The 15179-nt window shown below is 36.8% G+C and overlaps 1 protein-coding gene and 1 long non-coding RNA gene across 8 annotated transcripts in view; one reads left to right on the top strand and one right to left on the bottom strand.

Annotated features, from left to right (window-relative positions):
• The window catches only part of LOC310922969, a 279318-nt gene that overhangs the window by 220319 nt on the left and 43820 nt on the right, over nucleotides 1-15179 (bottom strand). The window lies entirely within an intron of this gene.
• Nucleotides 1-15179, top strand: part of MPDZ (multiple PDZ domain crumbs cell polarity complex component) — a 91856-nt gene that overhangs the window by 63964 nt on the left and 12713 nt on the right. For all 7 annotated transcript variants that reach the window (XM_083883090.1, XM_083883088.1, XM_083883089.1 and 4 more), the window contains 7 exons: nucleotides 6832-6994; nucleotides 7582-7778; nucleotides 12236-12327; nucleotides 12581-12671; nucleotides 13017-13097; nucleotides 13650-13742; nucleotides 13833-13907. In XM_083883090.1, coding sequence (XP_083739216.1) covers nucleotides 6832-6994; nucleotides 7582-7778; nucleotides 12236-12327; nucleotides 12581-12671; nucleotides 13017-13097; nucleotides 13650-13742; nucleotides 13833-13907 — 792 coding nt within the window. The remainder of the gene's footprint in view (nucleotides 1-6831; nucleotides 6995-7581; nucleotides 7779-12235; nucleotides 12328-12580; nucleotides 12672-13016; nucleotides 13098-13649; nucleotides 13743-13832; nucleotides 13908-15179) is intronic.

The following is a 15179-nucleotide window of genomic DNA, read 5'->3' as shown; positions in this document are numbered from 1 at the left end:
TCTTGTTCCCCAGCCAGAGTCTCTTTATAGCCCTTCTTCAGCTTCTGCTCCCTGTGGGCAGAAAACTACTAACCCATTTTATCGTCAGTCATCTAAGGTAAAGTTGCATGAAAAAGCTTTATTGAATGTTGATTATTGACACTCAAACTACTAAAGTAACACTTTTGCTTTTGCTGTGATGTGAACAGACTTGCCACTACTGAATATTTAGGCCTATTTAGAATGGAAATGATGCCATTATTTTATCACTACATTTATTTAGAGAATGCTCCTTTGCTGTTTTCGATTGTAGTTCTTTATTCTCTATTTTCAAATTAAGCTTGTTGGTTATTTCTTCTGTGCTAACAAACTCTTGTTTCACTGTAAGCAGAAACATTGCAAATGCTCTTCCTGTACCCATGCATTATGTTGTGATCTTCATAAATGGGATTATGTTTATTATTTTCATCTTTTAGAACTTGCATTTGTACTTAATAATAAGATCTTATAAAGGAATTCCCTGCTTTCATTCATGTCCAGTCAGCCAAGTAGCTAGCTGCCTGCACACACAAGCTATAATTATTATGGTACTCTTACGTATTTAAGCAGGCAGTCAGTTTTAAGTGACACATATCTAATGAGTCCATTTCTTCCTTTTGTTTTTTCATGCAGGTTTAGTAGGTAAAAGAGAGACTGTGCATACTCCAGAACAGCTGGAATAATGCAAGTGGCTTGTGAAAAGATAGTGATAGTTTAGATAATAAGGAGTTACCCATTGAGTCTGTGTTTCATACTAAACCCCCTGTAGTATGTGTTTCATAAAAACCCTCTGTGCATTTCTGAATAAGAAACAATGTGTCACTTTGATTAGGGTCTCGTAGTAGTGTTACAGCATTATGTTGTACAGAATGCTAGCTAATTTCTGACAACTTAGCATCTTGGACACATTGATAAAATTCTGAATGGAAGTTAGTTGAGAAAAGAAAAAAAAAACCCAGAAAAAATCCTGTTACTTTAGGCTTTGATTTGAATTTTAAGAAATAGTTAAAGAGAGAACTCCCTTTATTTTAGCATTTGCTCTTGTCTTAGACTGCACAAAAAGTATGCTAAACTGAATTGTTCAGGCAAATTAAAATGTTCCATGTTTTATCATACTACTCAGTCCATATTAATATAATACTGTTGCATGGATTAGTATTAGTGCTAATATTTTAGGAGCTATGCCATCATGACAAAAATAAAAAAGGCAAGGTTTTGAATGACTGTAGCTGAATTTTTGTTTCCTGTTTTACTAGGATTTTACTGTTGATATATGAAATTTTTGTGATGCTTATTTTAATTGCGTAAAATTTCAAAAAGATACATTTTTAAATTCTATGCAGGTCGTGTGTAATTATTAAAAGTGTAATATGATGATTACAGTGACAATTTGCTTTTCACAAACCTTTTTTTATAATATTCAAAATCAAATATGAATCACATATGCAGAAAATCTTCTTGTACTCTAGGGAAACAGCCTGTTGACTTTGAATGACTTTACAGTGAAGAAGCCTTGGCGAGAAGTTCATGGCATTACTTTGTTACTGGTGAAGATACTCTAGAGCCAAGACATTTGTTGTCTTACCAAATGGAATTACTTTTTTGCAAGATGGTATTTTAAAATAAATGTTTAGGGATGTGTTTACTATTTTCAGGAGCATTTAAAAAAAAATGCTTTAAGAAATTTTTTAAGCAGCACCGTACCTTTGGATTAAGTTACTCTTGATATAGATGTTCCTGGAAGGTTTTCACATTCCCGTCCATACTATTTTCCAGCAGTGTTAAAGACTTACAGGTAATTGCCAGATGGATACACCCAGTGTAGAAATTACTTGTAAGTATACACAGTGTATTTACAACATACTATTTGAAATCAGAGCTGTTTCCTCCTTAAGTAGATTCTGATCTCAAAAACTGCATAAGTAATGATCAAATGATAGCCTTTTATTTGGTCTAACTATTTCTGTTAAAAGATAGAAAGTACCTTGCTTTGGGAGAAGACCAGAGTATTTAGTTTCAATAAACTATTGCTTATTGAGTTCAGGCAGTTACACATGCAAATGCACATATACAAAGTGTTCTTTAAAAGAGAAGTAAAAGTATTAATAGATAAGAAATCTGCTTAGAAATGCCTAAGCCCTCACTTTTACAAAATAAGCAGTGAGTGTATTACCACAGAAGTTAAATCAAATTATGAGGATCTCTGGTTTTCAAAATAAAACTAAACCTACTGCATTATTACAGATACTTGTGTTCATCTTAACCCAGAAATTCACAATTTTTTCATTTAATTAATGTGTAAGAGTGTCCCATATGCTGAGATGTTTGGAAAAAATTGTAAAAATATCGAAGCACATAAATGCTGCATAATTCTGCACTTGATGTACTTTGTGATATAGAACAGGCATGAGGAATTGGTGCTTTTCCTCTCTGCTGACAGAGCATCAGAAACACGGGGCAAATACAGTTTTGTCCAATTTCACGCATCTGTTGCAAGTGTAGAATGTGGACCATGTTTTGTTAGCCCAAACAACTAAATTAATATGTTTTTGTTCATGAGTGAAAAGGATTCATTTAAAACTCTTTTTGCTCATTTTCTATTATGCTTTCCTTTTAGAACCCTTCCCTGCCTTTCCCACAGAACAATGTTTTCAGTAGGCCAGCTGTCTTCAGCAGCACTAACCCATTTGCTGATTCTCAGTTCAACACTGCTAAGGTTGGATGATGACACACTACCTTTTCACTCATCAAACATCCTATGTGTGCTTCTTTCCCATTGCTGTCTCTCTGCATTTAAATTCTTTTGTACCAGTTTGGGTTATGTGCTATGCTGATGATCTTGAGAACTCTATGTAGTGAATTGAAAAGACACAGACATGCATATACATAGGAAAGTTATGGAGGAGTTATAAGCTGCCAGCTCCATTAATCATAATCACTAAATCTGATCTATTCAAAGCCTACCAAATGAGTAGGTTTTCAGTTATAAGATCAGTACCTGAGGTATATGTTAAAAAACCGACTGAGTGTAACTCTCTCATCAGTGTAAAGCGTTTTGCTACTATGTACTTCTTTTTAGTGTTTTGTGGTTATAACTTTCCAGCTTTGATATCTCTCTTTTATTTTTGCATGAAAAAAAATAAACCAAACTGGCAGCTTTCTTTTAATGATGCTTCATAAAAATATTTTCCATCTCATCTGCTTCTTGAGAATTCTTTTAAGCACCCTGAATAGGATGCTGATGTCTTTGGAAATAAAAAAAAAAAACACCTTAGACTTTTTTTTTTTTTTTTGGGTAGTACTTACTTTCTGCATGTTGTTCACGAAGGGAACAGTGTTAAACTCTAATAAAAAACTCTTAATCTTAATATGCATGCATTTTTGATTTAATAAAATAATTTCTAGCTCATTTTACATCTTGGAAGTGATTGTGCCCTTTGTCTATTTTCCCATGTTGTCAAAAATATTAAATGTGCAACAAACAATTATGATATGTGGTGTATGATTGCATGTGTGTTTTGAAATCTCTTTTTGTGTTTGTTACAGTTCTGAGGAAAGGGAGTAGACATGTAACATAAATGATGACTTACATTTTCTATATTTTCAAAACTGTTTCTGAAAAGCATTGCATGCATTTTGAAAGAAAACCTGATGATCCTGTAGTTTACATATAATTCCTTTCTTAGTGTTGATATAAGAATGGCCTTTTGTCATTGCTCTCTTTTCTGAACTCATGTTGCATGTATAGTGAGAAACTTTGATGAATCAGGTCCTTAGTAACCCGTTAAATACTTCTGTCCATTTATAAATCAAATTAATAAAGTTGCTGCAATTAGTAAAATAAATCTGTAATTGAAAATGAGTTGTTGGTTAATAGTACTGTGTGTTGCCAAAGGTGCTATAACGTGTGGATTGCTGTTTTCTGTTACTGTAGGAGGTATCGAATCCAATTAGGGTTACCTTCCGTTGTTCCCCAACTAACCCTTTTGCTCCCACACCATTCAAGGTTTGTCTTAATTCCCATCAGTTGGTGCTACTGTATGTGTGCTGTACATTTGTACATGGCCTGTGATTACTTCTGGAGTACTTCTGGAGTGCTTCTTCTTCCGCCTGTGCCTTCATTTTTTCAAGTTCCAGACTTGCTACCATTTTCAGTATTTGCCTGGCTGTGATCAGAGTGACCCTGTAGCTAAATAGGTTCAGCAACTGTTGGATGCTTTGCACATTCAATGAAATACTGTGGTGTGGCACACTGAAAGTATTTCATGAGTTAAAGCCTTTTAGGTTTTTTGTGCATTGCCCGATTCAGAGAGCAAAAGTCTTATGTGTGTGTAAACTGTGGGGAGTGGCTTCTGCTTCTGGCTGTGCAAATGTGTCAGGCTAAGTTCTGCAGGAAGGGCATGTTCCCCTCCCCTCAAATGGCATTCTTGTGCAGTTTTTACCCTCCTGCAAAGGAACCTTGCTTTCACTTTCATTTCAGCATTTCTGTAAACCTCAGATTGTATTATGTTGTTACGCATTTGCAACGATACAAAAAGTTGCATTTTTTTGTTGGTCATATTGTGGTGGCTGCAGTTAATAAGTGCAGATCTGTCAGGATGTAGCCCTACGTCCACACTTTACAAATCTTCCAGAGGTCCTTTACACCAATATTTTGTTCCTTTTTTTGGACTTTTTTTTTTTAATTTTGCTGTTCTTGAACACTGTTGCTTACAAACGGTGCCTCTAAATTAATATGTTAATTGTTTTAAAACATAAAAGCTAAGGTTTGCTGATCTGGTTTGACCTTACACTTGTATTGGATTTGTGTTGCAAGATAATGATAGTTGAGGAGCCTATGGGGTGAGTTTTGTATTTTTTCTCCCCTGTCCAGCTGTAAAAGGGAGTGATAGAGCAGCTTCAGTGGGCCTCCAGCCAGGGTCAGCCCACCACAACACTGTATTTCCTCATTTCTCCAGGATGTTATTTAGCTTTAGTAAAACTCTTGGAAGAACACTGAAACAAGAGTGCTTCTAGAATGTTTTTCCCTTTTGCCCGCCTTGATGTGGAGATGTATTACCAACTTTTCCTTTTGTGGACACATTCATTTTTGATTGTGAAAAATAAATTTTAATGTTACTAGATAGTGTTTCTACTCTTCTCTGACTCTGGTAGGTGACAATGTCTGTGCTAGAATTTTGTTGCTTCAGTTTAGGGGTGTTAGGATCCCATCTTAGGATGATGACATTGTCTTAGGTTTCAAGCATGGTGCAATGTGACTTGATACAAAATTCATACAACACTTACATATATTTTTATAAAAAAATTGGCTTGGGTGTCACTTCCCACACTTTTTGACATTTAGTGTGTTCTTAGTTAAGTTCCTAGAACAAGTTCTTAAATGAAAGGAAAATCTTTTTCAAGCAGAAGCAGAATGAGAGAACTGGAATAGGGAATTTGCAATATCTTCATATCTTAGGAGTTACAGAGTGAAGATAAGTAATTTTTATTTAGACATGGGACCTTTCTTAAATTTCAACATTACTAAACTGGTAACTTCTGAGGTTTCTCAACATCTTCAGTCTGAAGGCTGATAAGTCTTCCAAGGTGTATGTTGTTATCCATTTCACTGTTGCCTCTGATGAAGAGATTATTACCTGACTGATTTTGGCACCTAAAGACACCATCTGAGACACTGTGTTCATACTTTCTGATGGAGGTAGTGAGAACTGAAATGACGAGAATAGGGTTATGAAGCTAGGGCAACACACCTGAAAACATGAATGTTGTAAAAATGCTTGGTTTTCATTTAAAATTCCTTTTGTTTAGTTTGGTAGCTGATCTGCCAAATAACAAGGTCTCTTGGGCATGCATAAGCTAAAGAATTATGCTATTCAGAGAGAAGTTTCTTGCTTGCATGCTTAGTCTAAGCAAGGCAAAATTAGACAAATTTCACGTAGTGAAATCCCTTATCATAGTCTGTATTCCTCAAGGAAACTGTCTTCAATGGAGGCTTGCAAGTCTGTGGATTTGGGCATTTCACTATTATGTTTTAATTTATTTTAGATATAAAAATGGTTTTAATTAAAATTATATTTAATTTATATTTTAATTATATTTAACCATGCAGTCATGCATTTATACCTCTTAACTTTTTGTGAATATGAATAGAACACATCAAGACCAAATGTATTTGCCTCTTGTGATTTAACCTGCATCCTTCTTTATTTGATCTCTGTGCATCTTATAGGAAACTAGTAAATGACACTGAAGAAGTCCAGTCAATATGGATTTCTTCAGTTATCATCTGTATAATTCTGGGTTTTAACTGTCCTTTCAGTGAATATGCCAGCTGCTTTTTTTCCTCTAGATATTTTTGAAAGTTCCCAGTTTTTTGTTTACTTTCTCTTTCCTCATATTTGGCTTCCTAAGCATATGATGGGAGGAAATTATATGTGATGACTTTTAAAAATAAAATTGTTTATAAGTCTTTTACGAATCTGGCATTAAAACAAAAGTACTTGAATCTTCATAAAAAGATTTTTCTGAAACATATAATGGCACATAAAACTTTACTGAATTGGGCTTTTACTGTGAATTGTTTGCTTCCAGATACATTTTGGAGTGATGTTTTTTTCTTACCTTGCCTAGTGTTTGTTTCTGTCTTTGATCTCTCTGCCTTTCTGTGTGATGTTATTAATTTAGAGTTTCAGCTGCTTGGTATTGAAACTTTGAAGCTATAGTTACATTGCCATTTTGACATTTTTGTACACTAGTTTGCCCTACAGAGAGCCTGCATCTTCTTAGCCACTTCATTTTTCTTACTCTCCACAGGCATTTGGTCAGTCTGATGCAGAACCAGAAAAGACTTCGCTTTATAACTTGCCTCTGCCCCCTCCTTCAGCATTTTCAGGAATGACCTGTGATGTTGCACAGTCATCTTCTATCAGAGTCCCAGAAGATGTGGAGAAGGAGGATGAGTTTGGTTACAGCTGGAGTAAGTTTTTTCTTGTGATAGTATTTGAAATACTCAGTGCTAAAATTGCACTGTGTAAGAGTGTGGAGCATCTAGTTTGAACTGCTTCTTTCTCATGTGCCATTATGGTTTGGGTGCTAAGGTTGCTGTTTTAGTTGTGCTTAGTCAGATGCACATAATTAAATATAAAACTCATTTATTTTTCTCCATTGCACTGTAATCTTTCTTTTCTCTATGGTTCAAACTTAATGTAGGACTACTTGAAGAATTTCAGTGTACTCCAGGTAACTGTTGGTAGTGATAGTCAATGTGATAGTATCTGTTGCCTGAAAATGTTGCTGGAGAGAAGATTACTTCTTTTGTGTATGAACTTATTTTTTAAGAAAAGGTAGAATGTTTTCTGAAGTTATAAGGAAAACAACAAGCTAGAAATATTATTGTAAATCACCTAAGCCTTAATTTAAAAGAAGATGTGATTTACACTGAAAATTTAATCATCCATTTTGGTCTTCTGTCAGATACTGCCCACTGAGGACTGATCTTGACTCTCTAGTTGTGAAATTTTCTAATATAAATCCAACCTTTGCTACCCACACTTTTACATTTAGAAAAGATCATGCAGCGCTATGGAAATCTACCAGGGGAACTACATATGATTGAACTGGAAAAAGGAAAGACAGGTCTGGGACTTAGTCTTGCTGGTAACAAAGACCGATCCAGGATGAGTGTCTTTATAGTGGGAATTGATCCAAATGGAGCAGCTGGAAAAGATGGCAGGTTACAGATTGCAGATGAGTTGCTAGAGGTGAGTTCTTGCAATTTGTACTGAAGCCTAAATGTACTGACTTAAAATACCAGATTCTTGCTGAAATATATATGTTTTTCAGTGGACTTTGAAATACCAAATTTATCCAAGTTCATACCACTATGCTATCATAGATGTATGCCAAATAGGTCTAGTGGTTTTTTTCCTGGTTATAAGGATGCCTTGAGAAGGCTGACCTGGAACAGAGCCTAGACAGAGCTAAAAGAATAAAGTAGGTATTTATTAAAAGGCCTTAAAGGATATACCTTCAGCAGTACAAGAGTTTGGCCAGGGCTACACCCAAAATGGACCCAAAATGGTCACAAAATGGACAAGCGGTCAAGAGGTTTCACACTTTTCTAAGTCTGTGTTTTTTTGGTCCGTTTGCAAATTGTTAATTGTCCAATTATAGCTTCAGATTATGGAGTTCCATCTGCCTTGTTCTCTCCCCTCAGCCCCCTGTTGTTTATGCTTTTTTGGGCCTGAAACTTGTAACAGTTGTCCTTAGTCTCAAGCTGGAAAAGGATTTTTTTTATCTACTTACTCTGTGAAGAGAACTGACTAGCACTTAATATGAGGCTCAGAGCTACACACCTAGGCAGCACAGAATCTGAGAAAAATGAAAGCTAAAGCTTAAGGCATCAATAATAACACCAGATTGTGGGTTAGATCCCTGAATGCACCATTCGTTTTAGAGTTGGACTCAATGATCTTTGTGGATCCCTTTCAGCTCAGAAGATTCTGCAGTTCTCTATGAAGGTGTGTTGAATGTGGGATGATAGCAGTTTCTGAGTTACAGAGATGTATGGAATGGCAGTGAATTGTAGACTGTGAAAAATACTGAAGTCCTCCAGTCCATCTGTGGAGTACTCCAGACTTTCTTATTACTTCTCTGTTTACTAGAAATATGATAATAGCAGAATATTTTTATATTGTGTAACACAGAATATGGAAATTAAATTGGGGAAACAGGAACAGATCTCTTTTTATTTTGGACTCCTAACTCATGATGTGTTTGGATGCTATTTTCTAGTGGAGTGGAGTGACTGAACCACTACACATGTAACATTTCAAATACATATGTGAGCATAACTTATGTTTCTATATTCCCACAGCCCTGTTGATGATACTTTGAGATGTATGCCCTACTATAGCTTTGTGGGCCTGATGTTTCTGGATGTGAGAGATTTTAGCCTGCTAGCAGCTGCTAACTTTTTCCCAAGGAAAAAATTCTCAAGCTTCTTCTCAAAACAACCTTTGCAAACAACTACCCTTTCTCAAAACAATCTTTCTCCAGGTGGTGTTTTGCTGTTTCTCTAGTTTAACCAGTGGGATTAGAGAGGTGTCCTTCCTATTCACCAATCATGTTAAGTCTGTATTGGAACACCTTATAAAATGTAGTAATAATTAGACAATAATTTTTTTTTCTATGCTCTTTGCCTTCTGAAATATTTGGAGTCTCTCATCTTTCTTTTGTGTCCTACAGTGACATAGCTTTTCCCATTCTTTCTGATAGCATTAGGTAATACTACTCTCACAGAAATGCTTTGTGTAACTTCAAAGCCATATGTGGAGATGTTCGAGGATGTACTGGGGGAATGGTACCAAGAGGGAATGGTGAACTCGAACAGAGCTTGAGGGAGACATTGAGAAAGTAAATTATGAACTTGCAGACTAGGACAGAAGTTAAGGGATTTGTGGCACTGTGGACCAAGTCTCATGGAGGGAACTGTGTTGCACTCTAGTTTGTGAGACAGTTAACTTGAAATACCTGTTTTTAAAATCCTAATGTTGAAGAGGTGGAATATTCTGAAAACATGCTGAAGCACATCTGTCTGAATCTATCGTTTTGTGATTTGTTGCTTACTGTCCACACTGTAAACTTGATGACTAATGCTAAGAAATTGCCTCTGGCTCTTCTGAGAGGAGACATCTGAGCTTGCTCCCTATATTCCCAAGTAGCTGTCCATCAGCATTGAGGGCCATGTTCCATCCCCCCACTTGGCAGTCTGACCATGTATTTTTCACAAGACTGTGGCAGACACTGCAGGGAATGCTCCATTTAGGTTGTGAACTCCAGTGTAAATTAGAGGGCTCAGTATCCCTGTGACCATGCCTTATGCACACACCCGGCATAAGAGGTGGTTGATGTTATGCTTAGCCCTCAGAACAGTGTCTTGCATCTGTTGCTTTGCCGTGTCTCTGCTTCTGTTAGTACTACCTGTGTGCATTTTATTATTTTCCCTTTATGTAGGTCCAAACCATCCTTTTTCAATAATTTCTCTTTTCTTGAGTTAACTTCAGCACAATGGTTTTCTGTTTTCAAGAAAAAATGCAACTAATGAAATGCTAGCAAATAATGGCCTTAGTCTGCAAATTCACAGTGATAGCTCCTCTCCTACCTGAATCGTATGTACTTCAAAGTGTTATAGTGGTTAATCTGCTCTGCCAAATGGAAAAAAGATTGCCTGGTCACATCTTTAGATAGTAAGTGTGGAGTCATAGAATGGCTTTGGTTAGAAGGAACCTTAAGGACTGTCTACTTGCAAGTCTTCCTCAATGACCTGGATTGCCAGATCAAGTTGCTCAGGTCCCATTCAATCTGGCCTTGAACACTTCCAGGGATGGAGCATCCACAGCTTCTCTGGGCAACCTGTTCCAGTGCCTCACTATCCTCTGGGTAAAGAGTTTTTTCCTGATCTAATCTAAAATTTGCTTCTTTCAGTTTAAAACCATTGCCCCATGTCATATCCCTATCACCCCATGTAAAAAGTTACTGTTCCTCTTTTTTGTAAGCCCCTTTAACTTCTGGAATGCTGCAATAAGGTCCCCTTAGAGCTTTCTCTTCTCCAGGCTAAACAACCACAACTCTCTCAGCCTGTCTTCACAGGAGAAGTGCTCCAGCCCTCTGATCATATTCATGCCCCTCCTGCTCTGACAGATCCACATCTTTTTTGTGCTGAGAACTCCATAACTGGATGCACTACTTGAGGTAGGGTCTTGGCTGGGCAGAGTAGAGGGAGTAAACTCAAAAAGCTACTAGCTCTGGTGAGGTCCTCTATCCCTAAGGACAGTTTCTGAGGGAATCTCATCCACTAGTTATTTTAACAGCTGGAAATCCATTATTCTAAAGATCAGGCTCAGTTCTGACTCTGCTCTTTTGCAAACCTGTGTTCCTTGAGATCAGTGATTTAACCAGGATATGGTCACTACACCTGAGGCTGCCTCCAGCCTTTCTAATGCCTCCAGTCTTTCTAATGAGCTCTGGTGAGCATTGGTCCAGTAACACTGCTTCTCTGGTTGGTTTGTCCAATACAGGAACCAGGAAGTTGTCCTCCGTGCACTCCAGGAGTCTTCTGGATTGCTTACAATCAGCTTGTACCGCTTTCCTGGCAGGCATGCAGGCGGTTGAAATCCTCCATCAGGATGAGAGCCTGCAAGCATAATGATTTCTGAAGCCAGAAGTCTTGTCAACAGGGTTGCTGTGATCAGGCAGCCTGTGATGGACCTCAGCTACAAGGTGTCTCTCATAGATGCTGTCCTTCATTTCTCAAGGACCCACAGGCTCTTGAGCAGTTTGTGGCTGTTTCTCAGAAGCAGCTCTTCAAAATCTATCAATCCCTTAACACAGAGCGCAGCACATATGCCCTCCTTCCCAGCCTCTTCTTCTGAGAAGGTTGTAGCCCTTGATTGAAATGTCCCAGTTGTGTGATTCCTCCCACCAAGTTTCTATGAGAGCAGCTAGATTATAGGCTTTGAATTGCACCATTCTGGTGCAGTTGAGGAACTGGTTTCCAGTTCCTCTTGCTTGTTACCCATGCTGCCCATATTGGTGTAGAGGCACTTAAGCTGGATTATCAACCAACCTCTTTACCTTTTTGAGAAGAAGCCTCCCTAGTTCATTTGGGTCAATTTACAATTGTCTTTGCAGCTTCCTAAAGTGTCGGTGTTTCCTGGTTCCTCTCACACAGAAGTACAGAAATACATCCCCCTTCCTTCTTCCTCATCAAATCTAATTTAAAACTCTGCTAAATGTGCCAGTGTTCAGACTTCTGTGTATAAGGTTCCTGGCTCAGGGATTTGGATCCCTGAGAATGAATAAATAATAGCAATCTCATTGCAGAACATAAGCAATTCATTTATTTGTTATGGTTAGAATTGCTCATGACCCTGTCATGAAGTGATCAATGCCAAGTGAAAATAGATGATGTGCCAAGCCAACCCAATATAACTCAGAGAATGACATTTTTAGCACTATGACAGTGTTAGTGTGAAGTCAAACTATAGTGAATATTTTTACTGGAAGAAGGCTGTGAAAGTAGGACATAACATAACTTTCTTATTTTTATACAGCTGCTGCGTAGTCAGTGATATGGATTTTTTTAAGGCTTAAAAATTAGTTTAAGTGCAAAGAATTAAAATATTTTCATAAATAATTGTTACCTTTCCTCATCTAGATAAATGGCCAAATCCTTTATGGAAGGACTCATCAGAATGCTTCTTCAATAATCAAATGTGCACCATCTAAAGTTAAAGTAATTTTTATCAGGTAAGTTCTGGTTAAAGGTTTGGCTGAAAAGATTTGATTTTTAATGTGCTTAAGTTTCACACAGTGTTTGTTATTTTTGATATTGATAACATAGATGTGGTTTTGAACACACTTGTTAAATATGTCTTGGAGGTTTCTTTAGATATATGTGTTGTGAGTACCAGAAATTAAGATCCAGACTTAAACTTGTCCTAAGAAATACAGGGCACTACTATTGCCTTCTCACTACAGTCTTTAACTGAATATGTTGCAGAAACAAAGATGCAGTAAATCAGATGGCTGTTTGCCCTGCAAAGTCAGTAGAGGCTTCACAATGTACTTCAGAGACACTTCAGCATCAAGAGGTAAAGTAAATACTTGTTTCTCATATTTGACCAGAATACTAACATTGTTCTAGATAGAGGAGGACCCTGTCTGCTTAGGAAATGCAGTAAAAGAAAAAGAAACCCATAGGAAAAACAGTGAGATTTTAATAAAGTTGCTAAATTTAGTACAAATCTGATCAATTTTTTTTCATTTTATTTTTTTCTATACTATAAAGTAAGTCTCGTATTCCCATCAATGGGGTTTTAGAAGTTTAAATGAAACTAGAAAATGAGCAGACTCCCTTTAAATGTGTGTGCACTACTTTGTTTTGGTGCAAAATGTTGGATATAGTCACTTACAGGTGCATTTTCTTTTTCCTTTAGATTGATATCAGCGTTGCAAACCCAAGCGCATTTTCTTACTTGAGTTCATGTAAAAACATTCAATATGTGGAACTTCCTAAGGTACGTACTGAGTTTACATCAGGCACATTTTTATTCAGTAGCCATTCGATTTAGTAATTCTGTCCCTCTTATGACAGTCTCTTAGTCACTAAAAGTTGGAAAAGAGATTTCTAGAGATCTACTCTTCCTGTTTGGGAACGGACCCCAAAGTTTTCTTCACAGAGGACTGCTTTTGATTTGCCAATTGCTTTGTGTTTCTGGAAGAAGTATTCTCTTACTCTATTGGCTGAACTTTTTATTGCCATCTACTGATGGTTCCTTAGGTAAAATCAATGCCTTAATTGTTCAAAGTGAAAACTGAATTACAATTTACCTTGTAAGTTTCTAAGGAATGGGTCTGCATTTAGAAGTGTTTCAGATTTATCTTGGTAGTCAGTATACTGTTTGTACTGTTGGCGGAATCTATTCCTGAAATGGTTTAGAACAAAAATATCAGTGCATTGTGAAACCTCAGACTTAATGTGTCAGTAGGCTTCACTAATCCTTAGTGATTATATTCTAACATTTTGATGTGACAGTACTTAACCATTTATATTTTTTTGTTTGCCTCAGGATCAAGGAGGGTTTGGAATTGCCATTAGTGAAGAAGACACAACTAATGGAGTCGTTATTAAAAGTTTAACAGATCATGGTGCGGCTGCAAAGGTGTGAGAATGTTTAAATCTAGTTTGGGAATGAAGAATGTTTTTTGGAATAGCATCCATTGTTCATATTTTTTATTTTATATTTTTTCAGGATGGACGAATCAAAGTTGGAGATGTGATTCTGGCAGTGGATGATGAAATTGTTGTGGGATATCCTGTAGAAAAGGTGCTTCTGAAGTGTCAGGAATGTTACAGAAAGCACGCTGCCTAATGTAGGAGGTGATTGTGTCTTAAACTAGTGAGGTTCTCACTATACTTAATTTTCAAAGCTGGCTAAAAAAACAAAGATCTGCAGGCACTGTATGGATACAGATACTACTGCAAAATAATCTAAAGCCTAAATTTACAGCTCAACTGTTCTTTTACATTAGTGCATGGCATGAATCCTCTCTCTGCTTCAAATGTGATTTTATTTTCCCTGTGGTTCAGACCTGATGACTGAGAGACACTTAGTAGTGGGATAAAAGCCATGAACTATTGCTTAATAATGGCTCTGCATAGCTAGTCCACTTTAAAAGTGTTAGAACCAGTAAAACTAATATGCATAAATTTACACGAGTGAGTTGTATCAGTGTAAATCAAGTCATAAACTGTGCTTATCCATGGGAACTGTCTGTAGTAACAACCTCATTATATTCCAAGCATAGTATTTCAAATCTTTGGAGAAAAATATCTCCATTCTTAAATAACAAGATTTATTTCTAGCTTCTAGCTCTGCAAACTCAGTTTGGGTTCTGTAGTAAATCAAGGAGGCCTTTTTTCTAGCACCTGCCTTGCTACCAAGAAAAGTCATTCTTTAGGCATGAGTAGATGACTTTCTGTTTGTTAGAGGGCAATTAGGAGAACATCAATCTTACTCTTTGATGTACTGCTATCTCTGGGGCAGTAAATAAGTAAGAGATAGTGAAGGTGCCTGTAAGAAGATAGGGGTAGGTAAGCTTTGTAAGAACAGAGATTGAGTAAGTAATTTCTGAAAATATCTCTACTGAAATCAAGAGATTTGGTGTCTTTTCTGTAAGATGGCAATTGATTTTAAAGGGTCTTCAGTATCTCTTTGAACTAGATTTTGTGTTACACCCTGGTGTCCTTCTTTCCCTTTCATAGTTCAGGTCTATTTTCAGGTTTTTCTTCCAGAATAACTGTTGCACATTTTTTTAGTTCAGTAGGCATTTTGGGATTGACTTCTGTGAGATAAGAATTGGGCTCCACCCAGCATTAAAAGGCAATACTTCTATTTCTCTAATAATTGCTATACAATATAGGTCTTGTCTAGAGAAGCCATTGAAAGACTGCAGTATTCTCATCTGGTATAGTTTGCAAAGTTTTGTGAAAAAAAGGTTTCTTAGAAAAAACATCAATATTTTTGTTTGTTTCTTATGAGAAAACCTGCAGGATTGTGACTAGTAGCTCTGTTTTGCAGAACTGTTATTTTGCTTTA

This window comes from Zosterops lateralis (assembly GCF_965231275.1).
Source record: "Zosterops lateralis genome assembly, chromosome: Z".
Lineage (NCBI taxonomy): Eukaryota > Metazoa > Chordata > Aves > Passeriformes > Zosteropidae > Zosterops > Zosterops lateralis.
The sequence above is the reverse complement of the archived record's forward strand: the minus strand, read 5'-3'. Positions and strand labels throughout refer to the sequence as shown.